This window comes from Urocitellus parryii, chromosome 6, assembly GCF_045843805.1.
Source record: "Urocitellus parryii isolate mUroPar1 chromosome 6, mUroPar1.hap1, whole genome shotgun sequence".
NCBI classification, from domain to species: domain Eukaryota; kingdom Metazoa; phylum Chordata; class Mammalia; order Rodentia; family Sciuridae; genus Urocitellus; species Urocitellus parryii.
The window spans coordinates 178239549-178264034 of record NC_135536.1 but is presented as its reverse complement, the minus strand read 5'-3'; the positions used below and the strand labels follow the sequence as shown (position 1 = coordinate 178264034).

The window sequence follows — 24486 nt, the reverse complement described above, 5'->3', positions numbered from 1 at the left end:
CCACTGGTCAAAGAAAGTGCATATTTTAACTTGTCAGATATGGCAAAAGTTGTACTTGGAGAGAAAGGCACAGGCTTCAAATCCTATAAAAAAAGGACAGGCTGAAAAACAAACTGAGCATCGATGTGAGCTACTGGAAAAGAACAACACAATTAGTCCAAGGGGAGCAAATATTAGGGGACTAATAAAATTAACAAACCATACCAGATTGATCAAGATTCTTTAAAAAATGCAAATAAAAGTACTAGAATTCCAGGTGTGGTGGCACACCTATAATCCCAGTGACTCAGGAGATTGAGGCAGGAGGATTGCAAATTTAAGACCAGTCTGGGAAATTGAGCAAGATCCTGTCTCAAATAAGAAATAAACAGGGCTGGGGATATCAGTGGTAGAGCCCCCCCTGGGTTTAATTTCCAGTACTAAAAAAATTTTTTTATTAGGGCGCAGTTGCATGTGCCTGTAATCCCAGCGGCTCAAGAGGCTGAGGCAGGAGGACAGAGTTCAAAGCCAGCCTCAGCAACTTTGTGAGGCCCCCTAAGCAACTTAGTGAGAACCTGTCTCAAAATAAAACATAAAAAGGGCCGAGGGTGTGGCTCAAGGTTCAGCGCTTCTGGGTTCACTCCCTGTTATAAAAAAAATTTCTTAAGAGAACCAAAATTTATCAGAGTATCAAATTGAAAGTTTAGCACTAAAAAAATTTAGTAACTGTAATTAATGGAGCCAGGCAGAATGGCACAGGCTATAATTCCACTGACTCAGAGGGCTAAGCAGGAAGATTGCCAAGTTTGAGGCCAGCCTTAGTAATTTAGTGAGACCTGCCTCAAAATAAAGTGAAGAGGGCTGAGAAAGTCATTCAGTGGTAGAGCTCTTGCCTAGCATGCAGGAGGCCCTGGGCACAATCCAATACCATAAAAGGAGGAAAAAAATAATATAGCAGGTGGGTTTAACAGATTGGTACCAGGGATTGAACCCAGGGGCACTTAGCTACTGAGTCATATCCTTAGCCCTTTTAAGTTTTTTGAGACAGGGTCTCATTAAATTGTTTAGGGCCTTGCTAAATAGCTGAGGCTGGTCTCGAATTTGCAATCCTTTTGCTCCAGCCTTCCAAATCATTGGAATTACAGGCGTGTGCCACAACGCCCAGCCAAAAATATTTTTTAAAATGAAAGAAAACCATTAATATTTAAAGATAAATATTAGAGGGAGTTCTTTAGGAAGAAGGAAAGTGATTCTAGATAGATGCATAGAAATTAAGAAAGGAGGAAAAAGTGAAATGTGGTTAAAGATAGGTAAATATTGATTATAATACTGACTGTAAAAATATTTATAATATAGACAGCAGAAGTACAAAACACAGGAAAGGAATAAATAGGATCAAGGTGTTCTCATAATCTGGGAAGTGTTCAAGGTACAAATTTAGATTAGTCTTTTTGCAAAATCAAGGATGAGGCAAGTTGTAATCCCTATGGTGACTACTACAGGAATTCTAAAAACAAAGAGAAAAGTGGAAATACTTGAATAATTCAAAAAGAAAGCATCAGGCGTGGTGCACACACTTGTAATCCCAGCAATCTGGGAGGCTGAGGCGGGAGAGATCAAGGCCAGCCTCAGCAACCGAGCAAGGACCTAAGCAACTCAGAGAGACCAGTATCTAAATAGTGTGGTGGCACTCCTATAATATAAAATTTATCACATTACCAGATTAAAGAAAAGCCATATAATTATCTAAATAGATATAGTAAAAACTCCAATTACATATATATATATATATATATATATATGTATGTTATGTGTGTGTGTGTGTGTGTGTGTGTATATATATATATATATATATTTTTTTTTTTTTTAAAACAGGATCTTGCTAAGTTGCCCAGGCTGGCCTCCAACTTCTGATCCTCCTGCCTCAGCCTCTAGCATAGTTGGCATTACAGGAATGTGTTCCTATACCGAGCTCAACAATTTTCTTTCTTTTTTCCTGTACCAGGGATTGCTTAACCACTGAGACACGTTCCCAGTCTTTTTAATTTTTAATTTTGAGATGGGGTCTCCCTAAATTGCTTAGTGCTTTGATGAGTTGCTGGGATTATAGGCTTGCACAACCTCACCTGGCATCAATAATTTTCTTTACCAGAATTAGAACAGCTATAAATAGCTATAAAAACCTACAATATCGGGCTGGGGATGTGGCTCAAGCGGTAGCGCGCTCGCCTGGCATGCGTGCGGCCCGGGTTCGATCCTCAGCACCACATACCAACAAAGATGTTGTGTCCGCCGAGAACTAAAAAATAAATATTAGGGACTGGGGATGTGGCTCAAGCCGTAGCGCGCTCTCCTGGCATGTGTGCGGCCCGGGTTCAATCCTCAGCACCACATACAAACAAAGATGTTGTGTCCGCCAAATACTAAAATATAAATATTAAAAAAAAAATAAAATAAAAAATAAATATTAAAAAAATTCTCTCTCTCTCTCTCCTCTCTCACTCTCTCTTTAAAAAAATAAAAAATAAATAAAAAACCTACAGTATCATATACTTCTCTTTTTTTTTTTTTAAAGATAGCCAATAAATTCCTTTTCTTTTTTTTTTTAAGAGAGAGTGAGAGAGGAGAGAGAGAGAGAGAGAATTTTTAATATTTATTTTTAGTTCTCGGCGGACACAACATCTTTGTTGGTATGTGGTGCTGAGGATCGAACCCGGGCCGCACGCATGCCAGGTGAGCGCGCTACCGCTTGAGCCACATCCCCAGCCCCTATCATATACTTCTCAATGGTACAATGTTAAAAGCAATTTCTTATTTACAAATAAATTAGTAAAAATATAACAAGGTTTCCAGATATAAAATATAAAAGCCAAGAGCATTTTTTAGCCTTTTTTAAAAATATTATTTTAGTTGTCAATGGACCTTTATTTTATTTATTAATACATGCTAAAAATCGAACCCGTGGGCTGGGGATGTGGCTCAATCGGTAGTGTGCCCGCCTGGCATGTGCGGGGCACTGGGTTCGATCCTCAGCACCACATAAAAATTAAAAAAAAATAAAATAAAGATGTTGTGTTGGGCTGGGGATGTGGCTCAAGCGGTAGCACGCTCGCCTGGCATGCGTGCGGCCCGGGTTCGATCCTCAGCACCACATACTTTCTGAGGACTAAGGAAAAAATAAATAAATGTTAAAAAAAAAAAAAAAATCAAACCCGTGCCTCACACAAGCTAGGCAAGTGCTCTGCTACTGAGCTAGCCCTAGCCCAAAGTCAAGAGCATTTGAATAAATAGCAATAATAAATTATTATCCTATAAAATAAAATGAATGATAGAGCCTCACCTCATTTCACAGAAAAATCAATTACAGGGGATCAGGGACTTAAATGTGAAAGGCAAAACTTGAAAAACTGTTACTAAAAGTAAATAGTAAAATATCTCTTCAGACTTTGGGGAGAAAGATTTTTTTTTTCCTTTTTGGTGGGGGTTGTTTTCTGAGACCCTTGCTGTATTGCCCAGGCTGGCCTTGAACTCATGATTCTCTTACCTCAACTCTCGAGTAGCTGGATTACAGGCGAGCATTACTGTGCCTGGCAGAAAGAGAGCTTAAGAACAAACCGTGTGTGTTAACACTGATAAATCTAACTACTTTAGGGGCTGGGGTTGTGGCTCAGTGGCAGAGCGCTTGCCTAGCATGTGTGAGGCACTGGGTTCGATCCTCAGCACCACATGAAAATAAATAAAATAAAGGTCCATCAACAACTAAAAAATATTTTAAAAATCTAACTACATTAAAATTAAGACTTTTTGTTAATTTAAAAGATACTATAGCTGGGCATAGTGGCACATGTCTATAATCCCAGAGACTTTCGAGGCAGGGCAAAAGGACTGCAAGTTTGAGGCCAGCCACAGCAATTTAATGAGATCCTGTCTGAAAATAAAAAATAAAAAGGGCTGGGGGCTGGGGATATAGCTCAGTTGGCAGAGTGCTTGCCTCACATGCACAAGGCCATGGGTTCAATCCCCGGCACCACACACACACACACACACACACACACACACAAAAAAAAAAAAAAAAAAAAAGGGCTGGGGAATGTAATTCAATGGTAGCACACCCCCAGGTTCAATGGTTCAATCCCTGGTACCACCAAAAAAGAAGAAAAAAAGACACCATAAAGAAACTGAAAGGACAAGTCATAAACTGGAAGGAGATATCTATGGTATATGTAACTTACAAAAGTTCCAGAATCCAGATATGTAAAGATTACCGACAGGCAATATGAAAAAGGCAACCTAATAAAAAAATGAACAACTGGGCTGGGGTTGTGGCTCAATGGCTGAGCGCTTGCCTCACACATGTGAGGCACTGGGTTCGATCCTCAGCACCACATAAAAAAATAAATATCAAAATGAGAATATTGTGTCTATAACTAAAAAAAAAATTTTTAAATGAACAGATGCAAACAGGCATTTTACAAATGAGGAAATATTAATGGCTGATAAGTGAAAAGATGCTTGATTTCATTAGTAACCAATGAAACATGAGTAACTACTACTTCATACCTATAGATTAGGGGAAGAAAAAACGTTTTACATACTAAGTGTAAGCGAAGATGTAGAACGCTGGGTACTTTCAAAGAGTGCAGAAGGGAATATAATTTGGCATAACCACTTTGGAGAACAATTTGGCACTGGGTAATTTCTGAACATGTGCATATCCTGTGATTAAAGCATTTCAATTTCCAGAATATACCTTAGAAAACTCCTGTACATGTGCACCAGGAGCCACACTTCACTATGTTCATAACAATCAATAGCCAGTACCCTACTTAATGGTGAAAAGCAGAATGATTTCCCCCTAATGTCAGGAAGGCAAAACCAAAGATGCCTAATTAACATTATACTGCAGCCAAGGACTTGAGCAAAAAATGAAGTAAAAAGAATCCAGATTAGAAAGAAAAAAGCAAACTACTTTTTTTTTTTTTTTTTTGTACCAGGCATCAAACTCGGGGGCAATCAACCACTGAGCCACATTCCCAGCCCTTTTTTGTATTTTAGAGACAGGGTCTCACTGAGTTGCTTAGTGTTTTGCTTTTGCTGAGGCTATCAGTGAACTTGCTATCCTCCTGTCTCAGACTCCTGAGCCGCTGGGATTATAAGCCTGCACCCCCATGCCCAGCCTGGTTGCTTTTCTTTACAAAAATTGAAAAGCTGGTCTTAAAATTTATATGGAAATACAATGAAGGATGTCCTTTAGAACTTCCTTTAGTGAGAATCTGACTGTTGGCTATAATTTTTTTTCTCTTCCCCTAATATGAGGTCTCATTATGTTGTCTGCAACTCCTGGACTCAAGCAATCCTCCAGTCTCAGTAGCTGGTACTACAGGTATATACCACTGTACCCAGCCTGGTCTATGAACTTTTTTACTTATTATTATTATTATTTAATTTGCAGTACCGATAACTGAGCCCAGAGGTGCTCTACCACCAAACCACATTCCCAGCCCTTTTTATTTATTTTTTGAGACAGGTTCTTACTAAGTTGCCAAGCTGGCCTTGAACTTGTGATCCTCCTTTAGCCTCCTAAATTAGTGAGACTGCAGGTATGTGCCCCTGTGCCTGGCTAACTTTGTCTAAAGAACAAAACTGGAGGACTCACATTTCCCAATTTCAAAACTTACCTCAAAACTACAGCAAATCTGACAAAATGGTACTGGCATAAGTATATACATATGTATCAGTGCCATGGAATAAAATTGAGAGTCCAAATATAAGTCCTTACATTTGATTTTTGACAGAGGTGCCAAAGGGGGGAAAGAATAGTGTCTAACACATGGTGCTGAATATCCAAATGCAAAAGAATGCAGCTGGACTCATACTTCACACCACACACAAAGACTAACTCAAGATTACTAAATGTATCAGTTAAAACTGTAACTGTTAGACGCAAACAGGAGCGAATCTTCATGACCTGGATTAGACAACAGTTTCTTAGATGGGACATCGAAAAGCACAGCAACAAAAGAAACAAATCAATCAATTATACTTCATTAAAATTAAAAACTTCGGGCAGGGGCTGTAGCTCAATGGTAGAGCACTTGCCTTGCACATGTGGGGCACTGGGTTCAATCCTCAGCACCACAGAAAAATAAACAAAGACATTGTATCCATAAAGGAAAAAAAAATTAAAAACTTGGGGCTAGGGGGTGCAGCTCAGTGATAGAGCACATGCCAAGCATGTGCAAGGCCCTGAGTCTGATTCTAGTACCACAAAAATCTAAACAAAAAAATTAAAAATTTAGCCAAATTGGGGCTGGGGATGTGGCTCAAGCGGTAGCGCGCTCGCCTGGCATGCGTGCGGCCCGGGTTCGATCCTCAGCACCACATACCAACAAAGATGTTGTGTCTGCCGAGAACTAAAAAATAAATATTAAAAAAAATTAAAAATTTAGCCAAAAAGTCAAACAACCTGATTGTCCATTGACTGATGAATGAGCAAAATGTGACCTATCACATAACAGAATATTATTCAGCAATAAAAAAAGAACGTATTTCTGATATATACTATAACGTGGGTAAACATCAAAACTTTATGCTAAATACAAAAAGCTAACCACTCTGGACACGGTGGCACACACCTATAATTCCAGTGACTCAGTAGGCTGAGTCAGGAGGATTCCAACTTCAAAGCCAGCTTCAGCAGTTTAGCGAGGCCCTAAGAAAGTTAGACCCTGTCTCAAAATAAAAAAATAAAGAGAGCTGGGGATGTGGCTCAGTGGTTAAGTACCCAATTCAATTCCCAGTACAAAAAAAAAAAAAAAGTTAAACACAAGATATCATGCATTTCATGAATTCATTTATAGGAAATGTCCAGAAAATGGGATTCTACAGAGAATAAAGTAGAGCAGATTAGTGCTTATCTATGACTAGAGGATTGGGGGGAAGTGATGGGGAATAAAGACTAGATGGGTACAAGGTTTCCTTCTGGGGTGATGAAAATTTCTAAAATTAGGGCGTAGAGATCATTCTACAACTCTATGAACATACTAACTCACTAAATTGTGTCCCTTAAGGGGGTAAATTTTAAAAAAAATGTTTTTAGCTGTAGATGGACATAATACCTTTATTTTGTTTATTTATATTTTTATGTGGTGCTGAGGATCAAATCCAGCATCTCACACATGCTAGGCAAGTGCTCTACTGCTGAGCCACAACCCCAGCCCATTGTTTATTTAATTTTATATGGTGTTGGGGATCGAACCCAGTGCCTCACACATGTTAGGCAAGCATTCTCTACCACTGAGCTAGTAGCCTAGCCCCAAAGGGGTAAATTTTATAGTATGTAAATTACATCTCAGGGCTGGGGTGTAGCTCACTGGTAGCATGTGCTTAGCATTCACAAGGCCTTGGGTTCAATCCCCAGCATCCCCTCCAAATTATATCTCAATAATGCTGTTATAAAAAAAAGTTCTGGGGCTGGGGATGTGGCTCAGCAGTAGAGCACTCTCTAGCACGTATGAGGCCCTGGGTTTGATCCTCAGCACCACATAAAAATAAAATAAAGGTACTGCGTCCGACTAAAACTAAAAAATAAAATATTAAAAAAAAAACCAATGTTCTGGATTAGACAAAGGGGAGTGAAGAGAAGGGAGGGGGGATGAGACTAGGAAAGACAGAATGAATGGAACATAACTTTCTTATGTTCACATATGAATAAGCGACCAGTGTAACTCTACATTATGTACAAGCACAAGAATAGGAAGTTATACTCCATGGATGTATTGTCACTTATAACTAAAAAGAGCAAATAAAAAAATTTAAAAAATGTTCTGAATTGGCCAGGCATAGTGGTACACTCCTGTAATCCCAGTGATTTGGGAAAGTGAGGCAGGAAGACCTCAATTTTGAAGTCAGCCTGAACAACGTAGTGAGACCCTGGTCTCAAAATAAAAATTTAAAAAAGGGATGGGGATGTATGTAGCTCAGCAACAGATTGTCCCTGGGTTCAATCTCTAGAACCATACTAAACAAATGTTTGGAACTGAAAACTATAAACAATTCAACTGCTCATTAGTGGAATGGATAAACCATGGTATATTCATCAAGTAGAATGCTACACATCAATGAAAAGAACCAGCTTCAGGCATAGGCATTAACATGAAAAAATTAAAAAAAAAAGATGAATAATAAAGTCAAGTCTCAGAAAAATGTTTCTATTAATATAAATTTGACAAACAAGGAAAACAACATATTCCTTAGGAATATATACACATGTGGTAAAACTATAAAGAAAAGCAAGGATATAATTAACACAAAATTTAGGACAATACTTATTGCTTGGAAAAGAAGGTAATATATCACTGGAGTTCAAAGCAATTAGTAGGAATAAACCCAGGTATATAGGAATCACATTGTAAAGGGATTATGCTGTCTAAATTTGAAATAAAAAGCACCAACTAGATAAAATTCCAAGTCATCTACAGTATATGCTAATTACAAAATGTGATTAGTGTTCAGTGGTGCACACCTGAAATCCAGCTATTGGGGCAGCCTGGGCAACTTAGTGAGATGCTATATCAAAATAAAATTTTAAGCTGGGCGCAGTGGCGCACGCCTGTAATCCCAGTGGCTTGGGAGGCTGAGGCAGGAGGATCGAAAGTTCAAAGCCAGCCTTAGGAAGTTAGCGAGTCCCTAAGCAATTCGGTGAGACCCTGTCTCTAAATAAAATACAAAATAGGGTCGGGGATGTGGCTCAGTGGTTGAGGGCCACTGAATTCAATTCCCAGCACCAAATAAATAAGTAAATAAATAAATAAAATTTTAAAAAGGGTGAGGAGCCAGGAGCAGTGGTGCATATTGATAATCCCAGTGATTCAGGAGGCTAAGGTAGCAGGATTATAAATTTGAGGCCAGCCTCAGCAATTTAGTAAGACCCTGTCTCAAAAGAAAAAAAAAAAAAGACGTGGTGAGGCTAGGAATGCAGCTCAGTGGTAAAGCACCGCTGGATTCAATCCCCAGACAAAAATAAATAAAAATAAAAGGGCTAGGCACTGTAGTTCAATGGTAGAATGCTTACCTAGCATGCTCAAAGCCCTGGTTTCAACACCCAGTACCATGAAAAGCAAAACGGTAAAATGGTGAAAGGTTGGAATTAAAACAGATGGAAAGAGACAGAGTCAACAGACACCGTGCAAAGGAAGTCGGTCAGCGATATTCAAAACACACAGAACGAGATGCTCAGGCAAAACAAATTACATTCCAGCGAATACTGTGGATCACTAAACATTCACCAGTAATATAATAATTCTGAACTTGACATAGCTAATATACCTTCAAAATAAAGAAAATGTGACAGAATTATACGTAGATAAATTCGACACTTACAGAAAATGGTGTGATAGAGACATATCCCTAAAATACAGAGCAATTACACGGAAAACAGTAAAAAAAAAAAAAAAAAAGCTACTCTTTTGGAACACACGTCCCTTCCCCCTCCAGTTTTCATGCCTTGGCCTGCCCAGAGCAGCCTCCCACTCTCCCCAGATGGCTGCTCCAGATCTGCTCTCCCCAAAGCCTCAGCCCCTGCTACCTCCTCACATGAACCTGGGAGCAACAAACAGCACATGCCTGTAATCCCAGAGACTCAGGAGGCCAAATTGAAGAACAGCCTCAGCAATTTAGTGAGGCCCTAAGCAACTTAATGAAACCCTCCCAGTCTCAAAATAAAAAATAAAATAAACAAGGGATGGGGATGTAGCTCAGTAGTAAGTACTGCTGGGTTTAATACCCAGTACCAAAAAAAAAAAAAAATTGTACTTGAATGTTTGCAGCAACATTATTCATAGCAGCCAAAAATTAAAAATAACCCAAATGTTCACCAACAGATGAATACATGAGTAAATTGTTGTATATTCATAAAATAGAATGTTATTTGGCAACAAAAAATGAAATGAAGTATGGAAACATGCTACAACATGGATGAACTTTCCTTGAAAACATGCTGTGTGAAAGAAGTCAGACACAAAAGATCACATATTATATGATTCCATTGATATGAAATGTCTACATTAAGCAAATTATATAGAGACAGAAAGCAGATTAGTAGCTGCCTATTGATGGTGGGGGAAAGACAGTTTATGAATATGGAGTATCCTTTTGGGGAGATTAAAATGTTCTGGGTGCAGTGGTATACACCTATAATCCCAGTGGCTTGGGAAGCTGAGGCAGGAGGATTCAAGTTCAAAGACAGCCTCAGCAACATCGAGGGGCTGAGCAACTTAGTGAGACTCTGTCTCTAAATAAAATATAAAATAGGGCTAGGGATGTGGCTCAGTGGTTGAGTGCCCCTGAGTTCAATCTCCAGTACCAAAAAAAAAGGATTTGGAATTAGGTAGAAGTGATGGTTGCACAACAATGTGAATGTACTAAATGTCATGGAATTGTACACATTAAAAGGATCAATTTTATGGTATGTGAATTATATCTCAATAAAGCTGTTACAGGGCTGGGGTGTGGCTCAATGGTAAGAGTGGACTTGCTAGCATTTGAGAGACCCTATCACAAATAGGGTGAAATGAAGACATGCACAGTTTCCAAAAATTTCTTTCTAATGTATTCCAGTAAAATGACAGACAAAAACCAAGAGAGCAGAAGACCATGTGGTTGAAAAAGCAGGGTGCCCATCATGGAAAAATGCCAAGGACAATCCCTGGTGTTACAAGGAAAAGTCTCAGGGACAGTAGCTAAACAGCAGAACAATAAACCAGGCCCAAGCAGAGGACAAGGGGGCAGGAAAAATATGAAGTCATGAGATTTATCTGATGATTTGGAAAATACTATTGATGAGCATTGGTGGATCTGGTGGAGCAGGTAGAGAAATTACAAATAAGAATTTAGAAAAAATGGGGCTGGGGTGGTAGCTCAGTGGTAGAGTACTCGCCTAGCATGCATGAGGCACTGGGTTCGATCCTCAGCACCACATAAAAACAAACTAATGTGTCCACCTAAAAACTAAAAGATACATAAATAAATAAATATTTTAAAAAAAGAATTTAGAAAATGAACCAGGCCTAGTGGCACACACTTGTAATTCCAGCTACTCTGGAGGCCAAGGCAGGGGGATCTAAAGTTTGAAGCCAATCTGAACAGCTTAACTAGAACGATTAATCTCAAAAAGATTAAAATAAAAAGTGGGGCTGGGGATACAGCTCAGTTGGTAGAGTGCTTGCCTTGCATGCACAAGCCCTGGGGTTCACTCCTCAGCACCACATACACACAAAATAAATAAAAATAAAAAGGACTGGGGATGTAGTTCAGTGCCACAGCACTTTCCTAGCATGTGCAAAGCCCAGAGTTCAATCACCAGTAACCCCTGCCCCGACAAATTTAGAAAACAGAATGTACCACAAAGGACGTAATCATTCTAGGAAAAACAAAATGTATTAAAAAAAGAAACTGAAATAATAAATTAGAATGTAGTAAACAATAGCTGCATATTCATAGTAAACAGAAGCATTGGCTGTTACTTAGCAAAAATCCACATGAGGTCATATGTGGAGGGTGGGGTGCAGGAGGTGGAGGTCTTTTGATAGGTCTAACACTCATTTATTATAACATGAAATCACCACATAATGATGACTAATTTTAGAGAGGAAATAGAAAGTAATCACATTTTAAAAAAGAAACATGAAGGGCTGGGACTGTAGCCCAGTGGTAGAGCGCTTGCCTAGCACACGTGAGGCACTGGGTTCAACCCTCAGCACCACATAAAAAATTAATAAATAAAATAAAATTATATAAAGAAAAGAAAAAGAAACATGGAAGCAAATAGCAGAACAGACATCTGATCAGAGCTAGCAGTGGGGAAGACTGCAGTGGGAAGTGGCTGGATAGTTTGTCTGGCGCCTTGGGTGTTTTCTGATCCTTGCCTCTGGTTTGATTTTTTAAAATACCTCATTGTAAAAAGTTATTAGGCACATACCCCACAACAGTTCCCTACACACCAATGGGTGTATCAAAGCTGGGAACTGGCCTAGAGGACCATAAAAACTGATACCAAAGCGCGCTCTAAATCATCAAAGGGTACATTCCTCGGGCCATTCTGGCAGGGTCACTGGAATGTGAATCTGTCCTATTGGACACTAGGAAGACCTGTCCTTCCTGAACTTTTGTGGAGGAGGAATGAATGGGAAGCAGAACTTTGGCTGAATGAGGTCAGTGCAGGGCAATAGGCTGGAGCTTCCCAAGGGCCTGCCTTTTCTTGCTTTCCTGCTAGGCAAGTACTCTGCCACTGAGCTATACTCCAGATCGATCTAGTTCTTTCTTAAACTCATTTCTTAGTTTTTTTTTTTTTTTTTAAGGATGGTATAGATAGAGATGGTAAGTGGAAAAGTAGAAAACTTCTGTTCCTCACATCCTATCAAGGCTATGTCAGATTTCTGGTGTTTGGCACACAACAAACAATAAGGAGTTGTTGATGGAACAATTATGGTACCAACTTTCTCTGTGTCCCGCACTCCATCAGGCCCTTCACACCAACCATCACATTCAATCCTCACAACACGCCTATGCAGTTCAAGAGGAGGATTAGGAACAGGCTCAGAGTAACCTGAGTAAGGTCACGTCATTAGTAGGGAAGAGCTGGGATGCAAATTCATGTGTGGCTGAGCCCACTGCCTACACAACTAGCAGCTGTTGCCTTAGTCTTAGTCTAACTAGAAAGACATTTAGTTGGTAGGTAAAGACGGATGGCAGAAAGGAAAAAAATGAAAGTAAAACTGGCCCAAGAACAGAATCTAAGAGACTCTCCCCAGAGGCCTAGACTGGCCAAAAGCTGGAGAACAGCCATGTGCCCCTGTTCCCTTGCCCCAGGGGATCATTCTTACAGTACACACCTTCTTCAGAGAGGTTGTTCTCTTTGGTCTCCTTGTCCATCTGGCAGCACCAGCCTTCCAGCCGCTCTGTCTCTGCCTGCAGTAGCTTCAAGAACCAGTAGCCATCTCGGCGACAGGCCCCAGGCTGTGCTGGCTCTGATGGGGAGCTGGAGGAGGTCTCGAGCCAGGGGTCAGGTGGGGGCAGCGAGGACGCCTCAAGGGCAGGGTCGCTGTTGTCTCCATAGGAGAGGTTGCGCTTGATCTGGGCAATCTTGGGGGCCTGCCGGGGGCCGGCATCAATGCTGATGGAGTTGGGGTGTGGGGTACAGTCCGGGAGGCTCCTCTCAGATGACTTACAGCTGGAGTCATTGGCATCCTGGGTATCGGAGTCTGTGTCCCGTCGGGAGGACATACTGTGAGAGGGGGCACTGCTTCTGTGGGTGGGGGGTGGATGGGGTAGGGACAGGAAGGAGCGAGTCACCAAAAGGGCCAGAGACCAGAGGCCACTTGACCCGGACACACGGGAGACAGAGAAACGGATGCATCATCTGCTCACCATGCGCCTGAAGCGGGTCCCACAGCCCCCGTCTCATTCTCTGCTCAGCCCTTGCCCCGTCCCACCCATACCCACACGCACGCACACACACACAAGGACAAGGTCATAAGGTTGCCTGTTTACTGCAGTGGGGCCAGGAAGACCACCAACATCAGGTTAGCTGGGGCCATGTCCCAGCCCAGCCTTGGCCCCCGTGGGCTGACTGGTCTCACAGAGCAAGTGCTCATTTGTCCACCCACCCACCCCCTGCCCAGCCTCCCACGCCTGGGCCACGCCAGCACCCCAAACCCAGCTTGGTTACTAGAAATCCAGCAAGGAGAAGTGGGTTAGGGAGAGCAGGAGAGGTGAGAGCAGAGGGAGGGAGAGGAGGGGGAGAAGCGGCCACCACCTCTGTCCAACTTACCGCCAGTCGTCCTCTACCTGAACCCCGATGGACTGGAATTTGGTAGCGGGACTGGGCTCCTCTTTTGGCACTGGCTGAATGCAGTCAACCTTATTGAAGGACAACGACAGCGACGGCACGGAGACAAAGACAAAAATAAAAAACAAACACCACACTTGCTGCTGAAATTCACATTAGTGGGACGACGCAAACGGACGTGTGGACAGACAGACACGAGGCATGCGGACACTGCACATAGGCCCGAGGCCGGACCAGGTTAAGCCGGGCACTGCTCATTCGCGCGGAGGCGGGAGGTGGGATGGGGTGGAGATGACTGGCTTTCCCTACTCTGAGGAGGGTGCCATCACATCGATCGCTTTGGGTCCGTTGTCGTCCGAGAGGTGGGAACCGTTCCTTCTAGTCCTCTCCTTTACACGCATCAGAGAGAAGAAAAAAAAAGGACAACGAAAGAGAAAGAGAACACACACACACACACAAAGCCACAGCCGTTATCTGGTGCAGTTGAAGCTGGGGGCTGTCTTGAGGCAAAGATCACTCCCCCAACCCTGAGGCTGAAGCCTGGAAGGGCAGGTTGGAGACCCTGGACCAAGGGCAAACTGTGGACAGTGGTACTGGGTTTGAGAACTGCCACCAAAGTAAGAATTAGTGAAGCCCGGAACAGTATGAGATGCCGTCCCTGGATCTCAATCACAGTTGGTCAAAGTGAGGCCTCCTTCAGCATGAGTGGGCAGCAGAGCCGACGCCACGCCAACACTTGTTTTGTAAAGGGGAAGAAACGTGGCAAGAGCAGTGCCCTGGGCCTGCCCATCTCTTCTGGGACAAAGGAGCATCCAGACCAGCCCTCTCATCATGGCTCGAGAATGAGGGGTCAGGGTAGCCTCAGAAACTGGAACTGTCCAGTCACTTCGTTTCATGAACAGAACAGGGACCAGGGAAGCTTTCTGGCATGGGGATGCAGCCATATCTCCCCCTGGCAAGAGCCAGCTGAGGGGGAGTAGCATCACTGTATCTTCACGGAGTTGCAGTGAGAACAAGGGACAGGGTGAAGCCAGGGAAAGAGACACCCAGAATGAGCCCAAGAACAATTTTGTCCTGTTTTATGTAAAAGGACAAGGATGTCCTAGTTCTCTTGGGCCTTCTGGGAAGATAGGAGGATCTGGTTTGGCCAAAAAGAGAGTGGGCTGCCTAAAGATGGGTGGCGGGGATTACAGGTTACTCCATGCTCCCGAGAATCCCACCTGGAGAGGCTGGACAAAGTGGGGGGTGAGTCCTTATGAAGAAGCCCAGCTGGATGGAGCCAGCAGGAGCACAGAAAACAGGAGAGTCTCCTGGTCAACTTCCTTCCTGTCTATACACAGGAAAACCAAAGCCTGGAGATGCCTCTTGGCAGGTACAAGCTAGGCCAGTGAAAGGACCTGCCCCATAAGCTTTCTCTATTCCATTCAATGTCCTTGTGTTCCATGTTCTTTTCCATGCTAGTGTTTTCTCATTAGCTTGGCCACACTCACTTGCACAGGGGTGGCTGGGGAAATGGAAATCCCTTCAGCCCTAAGCCCCAGCACACACCACTTTGATCCACCCTTGGAAGGGTTCTACCTCTCCCTGAGCTCTCTGCCCACTGTAGCAGCCTCTCTCTCCCTGCCTTGAGTGTGCCCTACTTTCTCCTTTAGTCTGAAGGCCCGAGGCAGAAAGAGTCCTCTCATTCTTGATTTAAAGCAACCCCTGAAAACTATTAGGCAGCCCAAGTTTGCCCCACTCAGCTAACAGAAGACACACTGCTAATATTGGGTGCATGCAGGAGGTTCCACAAGGCAGGGAAGGGGAAAACGGGTGCTCCTTCCTGCTGGTTGCCATGGATATGAGTGTGTAGTGGCATTTGGCTTCTGGCAGGGCCCTCTGGCTTGGGCCACATGGCCCTGAGGAACCATCTCACTGGTCCATTTCCCATGGATGGAGGCTTTGGGACCGGCATCATACTTTTCAATTTGACATGAGCCTGGTGCCTCAAGCCACCTACCTGTCCCCAAGGCCCGAGAGGGCTCTGGGCAAAGATCCCCTTGAGCAACCCCCACAGCTCAAGGGCCCTGGGTCCTGGGCCCGTGACCCTTCGGTGTTAATGTTCCACGCTGTTCCCACTGCCAAGCGGGGCTATGGCTTCCGTACCCGAGCTGACCTTAGATTAAAGAACTGTTAGGCCAGTCCTGCCTCCCATGGGTTGGCTGGCAGGGCAAAGGGTGGAGTGGACAGACAGACAGTGGACAGCAAACAGTGGACAGGAGATGGCTGGCTGAGTGTAACTACATTCACTGGGATTACCCACCAGAGGAGCAGGAATATATGCCCACGGCGCAGGCTCTGCAGCACGGTGGGTGGACACGAGGAGAGCATGCCTGAGTGAAGTTTGGCTCAGCCCCTTGGAGGAGACCCCCCAAATTGACAGATAAACCACCTTTTCCCAAGAGACCTAGTGGGCCTCCGCCAGATGTAATTACACGCAGGCAGGTGCACAGAATGGACTGAGGACACAGTGCAAAAGGGGCTCCTACTTGTATTCCTATTGATGACAGTTTCCGTTTGGGGATGGCCTCAGAGTGAGACTCGGAGCTGGTCAGCGTCCCTTGTTCGTTCTTCAAAGCTGCATGTTTTGGAGGTGGCTCTGGGGCTTCAGGGGCTGGGATGATTCCGCCCCGTGTCACGCTTGGTGGTCGGGTATTGCTGTCTAGGCTGTCTGATGAGTTGCTTAGGCCCGACTGGCTTGTCACCTCACTCTTGTGGTCCTGGCTGTCCAGATAGGTGTCCTGGGCAGACTCGGTACTGCTCTGGACTGTGACGGAGATGAACGGCTTTGATGTGGTACGTGGAGGGACCGGTGGTGGGGTCTTCTTATATGCCACTAGGCATGATGAACCTGTAGGTTGGTGAGAGGAGAAAGTCAAGCCTCCGACCCTCTCAAGCCCCTTTCAAGACTGAGACCCTGCCTGACTTGGCCCTAACTCCGGCCTCAGACATCACCTCTATGAGGACTTGTGGAACAAGAATATGAGGTCCCCAACAACCAAGATAGACACTCACAGGCCCTGCCCACCACCATTTGAGGCCAAGGCTAGGAGGGGATGCAACATTAACCAAGGACACTGTCCACCTCAGTCACACACAAAGGTATTATTCAGTTGGGGCATAGGATAGATGGCCAGGTGCACTTAAGTTCAAAGCCCCAAGGCTGGGACGGAGCCTGACCCAGGCCCGGAAGAGGTGGTGGTAGCAGTGGAGCTCAAGACAGCTGAGGAATGGTTAACTCTGCTTTCCTCACAGTCGCTGAGACACCTACTCCTCCCCGGTCTTTTCCTTCTTCTTTTCACCCTATCTCTTCCTTCTGTGTGGATGTGCCTTCCCATCTTTTCAAAGATGAACTTATCTTTCAGGACTTGGCTAACCCCTTTGCATCTTGTCTTTATCACCCCACCTCCTCCTCCTCATGTGACTACCCACACAACAACCTACCATCCCCAAGACTCCATCATGCCTGGTCCAACTCCCTGTCTTCTGCTAAGATTCAGGGAATCAGAAGCTACCAAAAGTGGGCTCTGAGAAATTTCTGAATCACATTCCTAGCCCCACCTGGGTAGGGCACTCAGCATGGCATAGGATACCACAGGCCAATGTCTTGCTTCTCAGAGGCTGCACTGTCGGAAACAGAAGGTGCTCTTCCAGGAGGGCTGCCCCTTCGAGGGCTGGGTCTGCCCACTGTCCTTTCTCAGTACCTTAACTGCAGGTGCCCTCTGCCCTGTGGGGATCAAAACAAGCCCTGCCTCATCCTGGGAGTGGCAGCCAGATAAGCCCTGCCTTCAAAAGCTACCACTCACACAGATGGTGATGGCCCAACAGCAACTCACAAAACAAGGCCCCAGTGCCATAGGGGACACGGATAAGGGAGAGCAAAATCCTTCTTCCTGCAAATTGCACATACTATGCAGTATCACTACACAAATCTATCAGAAGAGCTAAAAGGAAGTGATAACATTAAATGTTATGTGGATGTGGACAGACTGCATGGCACAACCCACCCTGAAAATAGAATGCATTTTCTTATAAAATCAAACATGCAATTAGCATAAAACCCAGCAACTGCACCCTTGGGCATTTATCCCACAGGAATTATAGCGAGAATGTTCAGGGCAGCTTTATTTGTAATAGCCAAAAGCTGGAAACAACCTAGATGTCTGTCAGTGGGTGAATGGTTAAATGTACTGTGGTACACCCATACCATGGAATACTCCTCAGCAATAAGAATGAATGAATGATTGTTATAAGCAACAATTTGGAAAAAATCACAAGCAAATTATGCTGAGTAAAAAAAAGCAATTTCAAAAAGTTCCATCCTATTTAATTCTATCTTGATAAAATTCTTTTTTTTTTTAAAGTTACTAGAGATTGAATCCAGGGGTATTTAACCACTGAGCAACATCCCCAGCCTATTTGGTACTTTTTTATTTAGAGACAGGGTCTCACTAAGCTGCTCAGGGCCTAAGTTGCTGGGCTGGTTTTGAATTCACAATCCTCCTGCTTAAGCCTCCCGAGTTGTTGGGATTATAGGCCTGTGCCACCACACCTAGCTATAAAATTCTTGCAATGACTTAATTTCAGAGATGGAGAAGAAATTAGTAATTGCCAGTAGTGGGGTAGGAGAACTGAGGGGGAAAGCTGACAGGATGAGCAAGAGAAAAGTAGGTGTGGTTTAAAAACAAGAGGGACCCTATGTGGTGATGGCCTGGTTTAGCATCTTGACTGGGAATCATTATATCTGCATGTGTTATGAAACTGCACAGAATTAAACAAACGTGTACACGTGAGTATGATAGAAACTGGGGAAATACAAATAGATTGGGTGAACTGTACCTATGACCATATTTTGGATGTGAGATGGTCCTACAGTTTTGCAAGATTTTACCATAGAAAAATACTGGGTAAAGGTCAATACACAGAAACCCTGTCCGCCCCACCTTTTCTGGTACCATACTAGGGACTGAACCCACAGTCTCATACATTCTAGACAAGTGGTCTACCACTGAGCTACATTTATAGCCCTTTTATTACTTTTTAAAATTTTGAGACAGGACCTCACTAAGTTGTACAGGCTAGCTTCAAACTTGTGATCTTCCCACCTAAGTCTTCCAAGCTGCTTTACAGCTGTGCACCACTGCATGCAGCTAAAGGGATCCCTTCACATTATTTCTTACACTGCATGTGAATCTACAATTACCAAAATATGAAAAATTCAATTAAGGGCTGGGGAAATAGCTCAGTTGGCTTGCCTCACATGCACAAGGCCCTAGGTTCAATCCCCAGCATGGGTGGAAAAATTCAGTTAAAAAAAAAATCCATCTGTCTTTCATCTAAGAGACATCTATGAAGCCAGGCTCTGTATTGGATTTCAAAAACTAAAAACCCTCATCAGCAGAGAAACGGGAATGAAATGAGAAATTCTAAAGTAACAGAAACCACAACAGAAAAGCCCAGGGAGCTGGAAGCTAGGTCCTGTGCCCAACTTAATCTGGAGGTGATATGTTCTAGGAGCTCTGATCAAGAACACTTTCCATTCTGTTCAAAATTTCCTAGCCTTGCTTGGGCCTTGAGGAAATTCAGGGACCTCCCAGACAGATACACTTACAATCTCTGGTTACCAACCTATAAAGGGCAAGACAGCCTCAACTCTGGGTCAAGAAAAGAAAGTCCACAGTGGAGTAGAAGGCAAGGTTAGGTCATCAGATGATCCTCCACTTACAACCTTGCACAAAAGGAGGCAAACCTGCTCAGGGAACAAGAGTGTTTGTTCCTGGCTGACCCTAATACACAGGCTGATGGCCCAAATTTGGGTCATTTACTAAGTTGTATCCAGCAGCTTTGGGGCTTTGTAACTTAAGATGCACATAGATTCTATGAGGTGGGGTATCAATCATGTCTATTTTACAGATGGGGCACACAAAGCTCAGAAAGGCTAAATAACATGCCTTAGTCCATGTCAACCACATCTGCTTGACCTGCACAGCTACCTTACTCTGTTCCCCAGGCCTTAGGCCCCTCCCAGCTGGGCAGGGGCTGTAGGTGTTTGAGGCCTTCACTATGTTCCCACAGCTGGGCTCTGGGGCCAGCTGCAAGGCCATGCCTGAGCTAAGATCTCACTGCTGGGGTAGGAAGGGCTGAAAGGCAGAGACTTGGTTTCCAGGCCTGTCTCTTCTCAGGCAAGAAGAAGGCCCGCTTGCCCTCTGGCCCTTTCAGTATCCTCATCTATTCAGTGGGTAGGGTGGGGGTGTGGTTCTAACTGGGTAAGAGCACACCATATTCACAGAGCCCATGGCAAACTCATCTTCTCATTCTTTTTTTTTCCTTTGGAACTGCAGATTGAACCCAGGGGTGCTTAACAACTGAGTTAACAATCCCAGCCCTTTTTTAATATTTTATTTTTTGAGAGAGGGAGAAAGAGAGAGAGAATTTTAATATTTATTTTTTAGTTCTCGGTGGACACAACATCTTTGTTGGTATGTGGTGCTGAGGATTGAACCCGGGCTGCATGCATGCCAGGCGAGCGCACTACCGCTTGAGCCATATCCCCAGTCCTTTTTTTATATTTTATTTTAAGATAGGGTCTCTCCAAGTTGCTCACGACCTTGCTAAGTTGCTGAGGTTGGCTTTAAACTCAGAGACTCTCCTGCCTCAGTCTCCCGAGTTGCTCGGATTACAGGTGTGCGCCACCATGCCTGTCTCCATACATTTTTTCATTCAGGTGTAGAGCCTCCCATCGCTGACAGGATCCCTTCATTCCCTCTTATTTGAAGTTCTATCATTTGAATACTCCTTTGGTGGTTATGAACATGAAAAGCCTGATTCAAATCCCAGCTCTGTCATTTGCTAGTGTGTAGCCCTATCTCCTTGTAGAAAGGGAGTAATGAATTGGGCTGTATCACAGAAGTCAGGCTCAGCCTGGCCTGATCCCACTGGTGTTGGGTACAGAGGGAACTGGGCCAGATTTCTACTACTCCCTAGCTACTGATTCTCTGATCAGCCCAGGGGAAGTTCCCCCCAAGAATTGGACATTTATAGCAGCAGTTGAAGCCAACCACTACAACAACCAACAGCACCGGTACACTGGGATTTCAGGAATGGATTTGTTTGGCCTAGAAAGTCCCAGGTTTGGGTGCTGGTGATGGGGGGAGAGGCTTTCCACATTAGATTAAAACATTGAAGCTGCCAGGCACGGTGACACACACCTCTAATCCCAGTGGCTTGGGAGGTGGAGGCAGGAGGATCTCGAGTTCAAAGCCAGCCTTGGCAAAAGTGAGGTATTAAAAAGCAATTCAGTGAGACCTTGTCTCTAAAAATAAAATAGAAACTAGCACTGGGGGTGTGGCTTAGGGGTCAAGTGTCTCTCAGTTCAATACCTAGTACCAAAAACAAAACCAAAACAAACAAACAAAAAACCCAGTGAAACAAGCCCCAATTTGCTCAAAATAAAAATGAATCTGCCCTGTAAGAGTGCAATAATTACTGTGTGGGAACTAAAGCCTGGCTGAGGCTGTGTGATCCCAGTCAAAGTCCTGGTGTCCATCTCTGAGGTGGGGCTAATACAGGTTATAAGGAGTCAGTATGTGTGATGGTCTCCAGGTGTGGTAGGGAAGAGGTACCCCTTCTCTTGGGAGACAACAGGGCTGCTCACAGTCAGCAGTCTGGACAGAAGGCAGAGCTCCAACTATTCTCTCAGAACTGACAAGGTCCAGGGTCCTGCTGAAGCACGCAAAGTAGGCAGTCATTGGAGGGAAAGTGAACTGGTGAGAGGCCAGGTCAGATGCAGTAAGGGCCAAATGTGATAAAAGTAAACATCTTGGATTCTCTGTCTCCTGGGGTTCAGGTCACAAACAGATAAATGGTGCAATTAAGAGGGTTTGGGGGGCTGAGGCCTCCCTGGGAGTGGGCATCTCTGCTCTGAGACCCACTCCCAGGGCAGGGGTGTGGAGCCTAACCTCATTTCCAGAGCCTGCATGCAGGAAACACAGGCCAACGCCTCACCCTTGGCCCTGCCAACATCTCAATCCAACTCTCCCCACTTCAGTTCCTTACATGTTTCTAGTGTTACTTTCTCTGAGAGCCCTTCCCTGACTACGCTCCTTTCTCCATCACCCAGGAACCTCTGTCAGAGTTGCCATCATTTATCTGCTCGTTGGAATCTGTTGCCAGGTACAGCCAGGAGCAGTAGTGGGCATGCGTGTGTGTGTGTGTGGGGGGTGAAAGTAGGGGGAAACTGTCTTGGCAGAGGCCCAGGGTAATGACTCAAGCACAGAAGGCTGTCAATAAATATTTGTTGAATGAGAAAGTAAACCTCATTATCACTACAAAAAATCTTTAGGTGCCAAAAATCAAGATTATTTGGTGACAGGGAAGCCTCCTAACACTTTAGCATCTGAGATTGCAGACCCATTCCCCAATTCAGAGTCCCTTTGGCTTGGTCCCCACCCACCCATCTCTGCAGCTTCATCTTCTACTTGCCCACCCTTCAGCATGCCCCTTCCAACTTCAGAGAACAAAACACACCACAGGTTCATGCACCCAGGCCTTTGCACATGCACCTCTTCCTGCTAGAACACTTCTCCCTGCTCTTAGTACTTCTTGTCCTTCTGCCAGTCTCTTTACCCCAGTTCTTTCTGGTCCAGACAGCCAGTCCCCCTCCTTTCTCTGTGCATCATGAAACACTTGGGCTGTGGTCATGCCCCTGACTTAGCACATCCTTTGTGTGTTGGTGACCCAGTACCTGGCCCAGAGGGCACATAGCCATCATCTGCCAATTAAATTTTATAGAGAGGAGCCAGGTGAGGTGGTACACACCTATTGTCCCAGCTACCTGGGAAGATGAGGCAGGAGATTCTCAAGTTCAAGGCCAGCCTCAGCAACTTTGCAAGACACTGTCTTAAAATAAAATAAATAAATAGGACTGGTAATGTTAATCAGTGGTAGAGTGCTTGCCTAGCATGCATGAGGCCCTGGGTTTAATCCCAAGTACCATAAAAACAAGCTTTTAGAGGGAAGTAAGTGCTCAAAGACCCAAGATGTTGGAGCTGGGAGGCTCCCAATCCTCCAGGTTGTGACTGCTGCCCTCTCTATCTTAGAGAGATGCTCTACATGTCACAATTTCCAAGATGGCATATGGGTCCAACTCTTTCCCATTCACTCTGGAAAATTTGTTTTCCTGGGACATCTGGGTGTCGGGTATGAATACTCCTGCAGCTTGACTGCTCCAGATGGTCCTTGCACTTATTTTCAAAGATGAAGCGCCTGCTAGGACACAGCATAGAGAACCACCCATCAGGTGGGCTGAATGCTTGCCCAGCCCCTAGTCTCAGCCATGCAGATCCCTCATGCCAAGCCTCAGAAAGGAACCAGTTGTGCTGTGCAGCCTCTGTTCAGTTTGTCCCTGGGCCTAGACATCTAGCCCAGCCTTCCTGTTCCCAGTGCACAAGTTCTTGCTTCTTCAAAGTAGAAGCTGTCTTTGTCTCATTGTTTCTGTCTTCTGTCCCAAGATTTTATCCACCAATTAATCAGGTAAGAACAAATTTTTTTCCTTATTTTATTTTCTATGTCAAGGTATACAAGGTGGCCAAACAGAGATCCAGACACTCAGGAGTAGCTGTGACTCCATTTCCTGAGGGATCTGGAGTCTGATCCTACAAGTGCACTGGAGACAAGGCTGGATTTGATCCTGAAGGCAGCTTGGCATGCTGGCTCTCAAGGGTGTGAGCCTGGCAGGGGGCTAGAGAAGAGGGGTCCTAGACTCCTCAAGAGGAGCACAGTCACAGTGTGAGAGCTGTGGCAGCAGGCCTTACAGAGAAGGTAGGGGACAACTCTAGGCCCACAGGAGTAGAGAGGGCTGGCATCAGACAGAGCCAGGTACCCTGACCTCCCTATGCTACCTCTGCCAAGCTTAAGAAAGCGCTTGTTGGAGGAAGGGTCAGGGCCTGTTCCCTCTCCCACCCAATAAGTCTGTCAACCATGCAACCAAACCAGGTGATTCACTTGTGATCTATGGCAAAAAAAGAATTCAAAGGCTCCCACCCACCTGGTTGCAAATTCCTCCCTCCTTTCCTGTTTCCTTCCCTGCACAGCAGGGGAAACTAGGAAAGAATTCCAAGTGGGTAGGTCAGGATCAGGTACAAAAGACCCTCTTAGAGCCACTTCTTTGTTGACAGCCCCTCTATTACAATCTGAGCGCCACCTCCCCCACTGTGCCTCAAGAGTTAGCAACACTAGCCTGGCACCTCTCTGGCCAACACCCTCTCAAGTTCATCTAGGATCCTCTACTGTTCCCCTAACTAGGCTCTCCCCAACTTTTTGTCCCATCCTTCCTTTCTCTGGTCTACAGCCAGCCTCCCCTAGATCTCCTTACACAATTCTGCTCCCTGGCCTTCCAACTCCAATATTGCCTTTCCTGTCCCTCCTACCCTGGCCACCTGAGGAATCCAACCATGTCACTACTTTGTTTGAAAACTTTTGATGGTGCCAGAGGACTTGGAACTACGCTTTTCCCATTTCTGGAATACCCCTTCAATGGGGTATTCAGGGCCTCCAGAATCTGTACCTGCCTTAGGCCCTAATGTCTATAGCTCAATAGGTTACAAAGGTGTCACACTGGTGAA

General features: G+C 44.6%; 1 protein-coding gene across 4 annotated transcripts in view; it reads right to left on the bottom strand.

Moving 5' to 3' along the window:
- The window catches only part of Dlgap4 (DLG associated protein 4), a 76921-nt gene that overhangs the window by 5133 nt on the left and 47302 nt on the right, over positions 1-24486 (bottom strand). For 3 of the 4 annotated variants that reach the window (XM_026383192.2, XM_026383194.2, XM_026383195.2), the window contains 3 exons: positions 16354-16715; positions 13808-13896; positions 12870-13282 (listed from right to left, as the gene is read on the bottom strand). In XM_026383192.2, coding sequence (XP_026238977.1) covers positions 12870-13282; positions 13808-13896; positions 16354-16715 — 864 coding nt within the window. Of the gene's footprint in view, positions 1-12869; positions 13283-13807; positions 13897-14134; positions 14215-16353; positions 16716-24486 lie in introns of all 4 variants that reach the window. The other variant, XM_026383193.2, reaches the window with a different exon arrangement.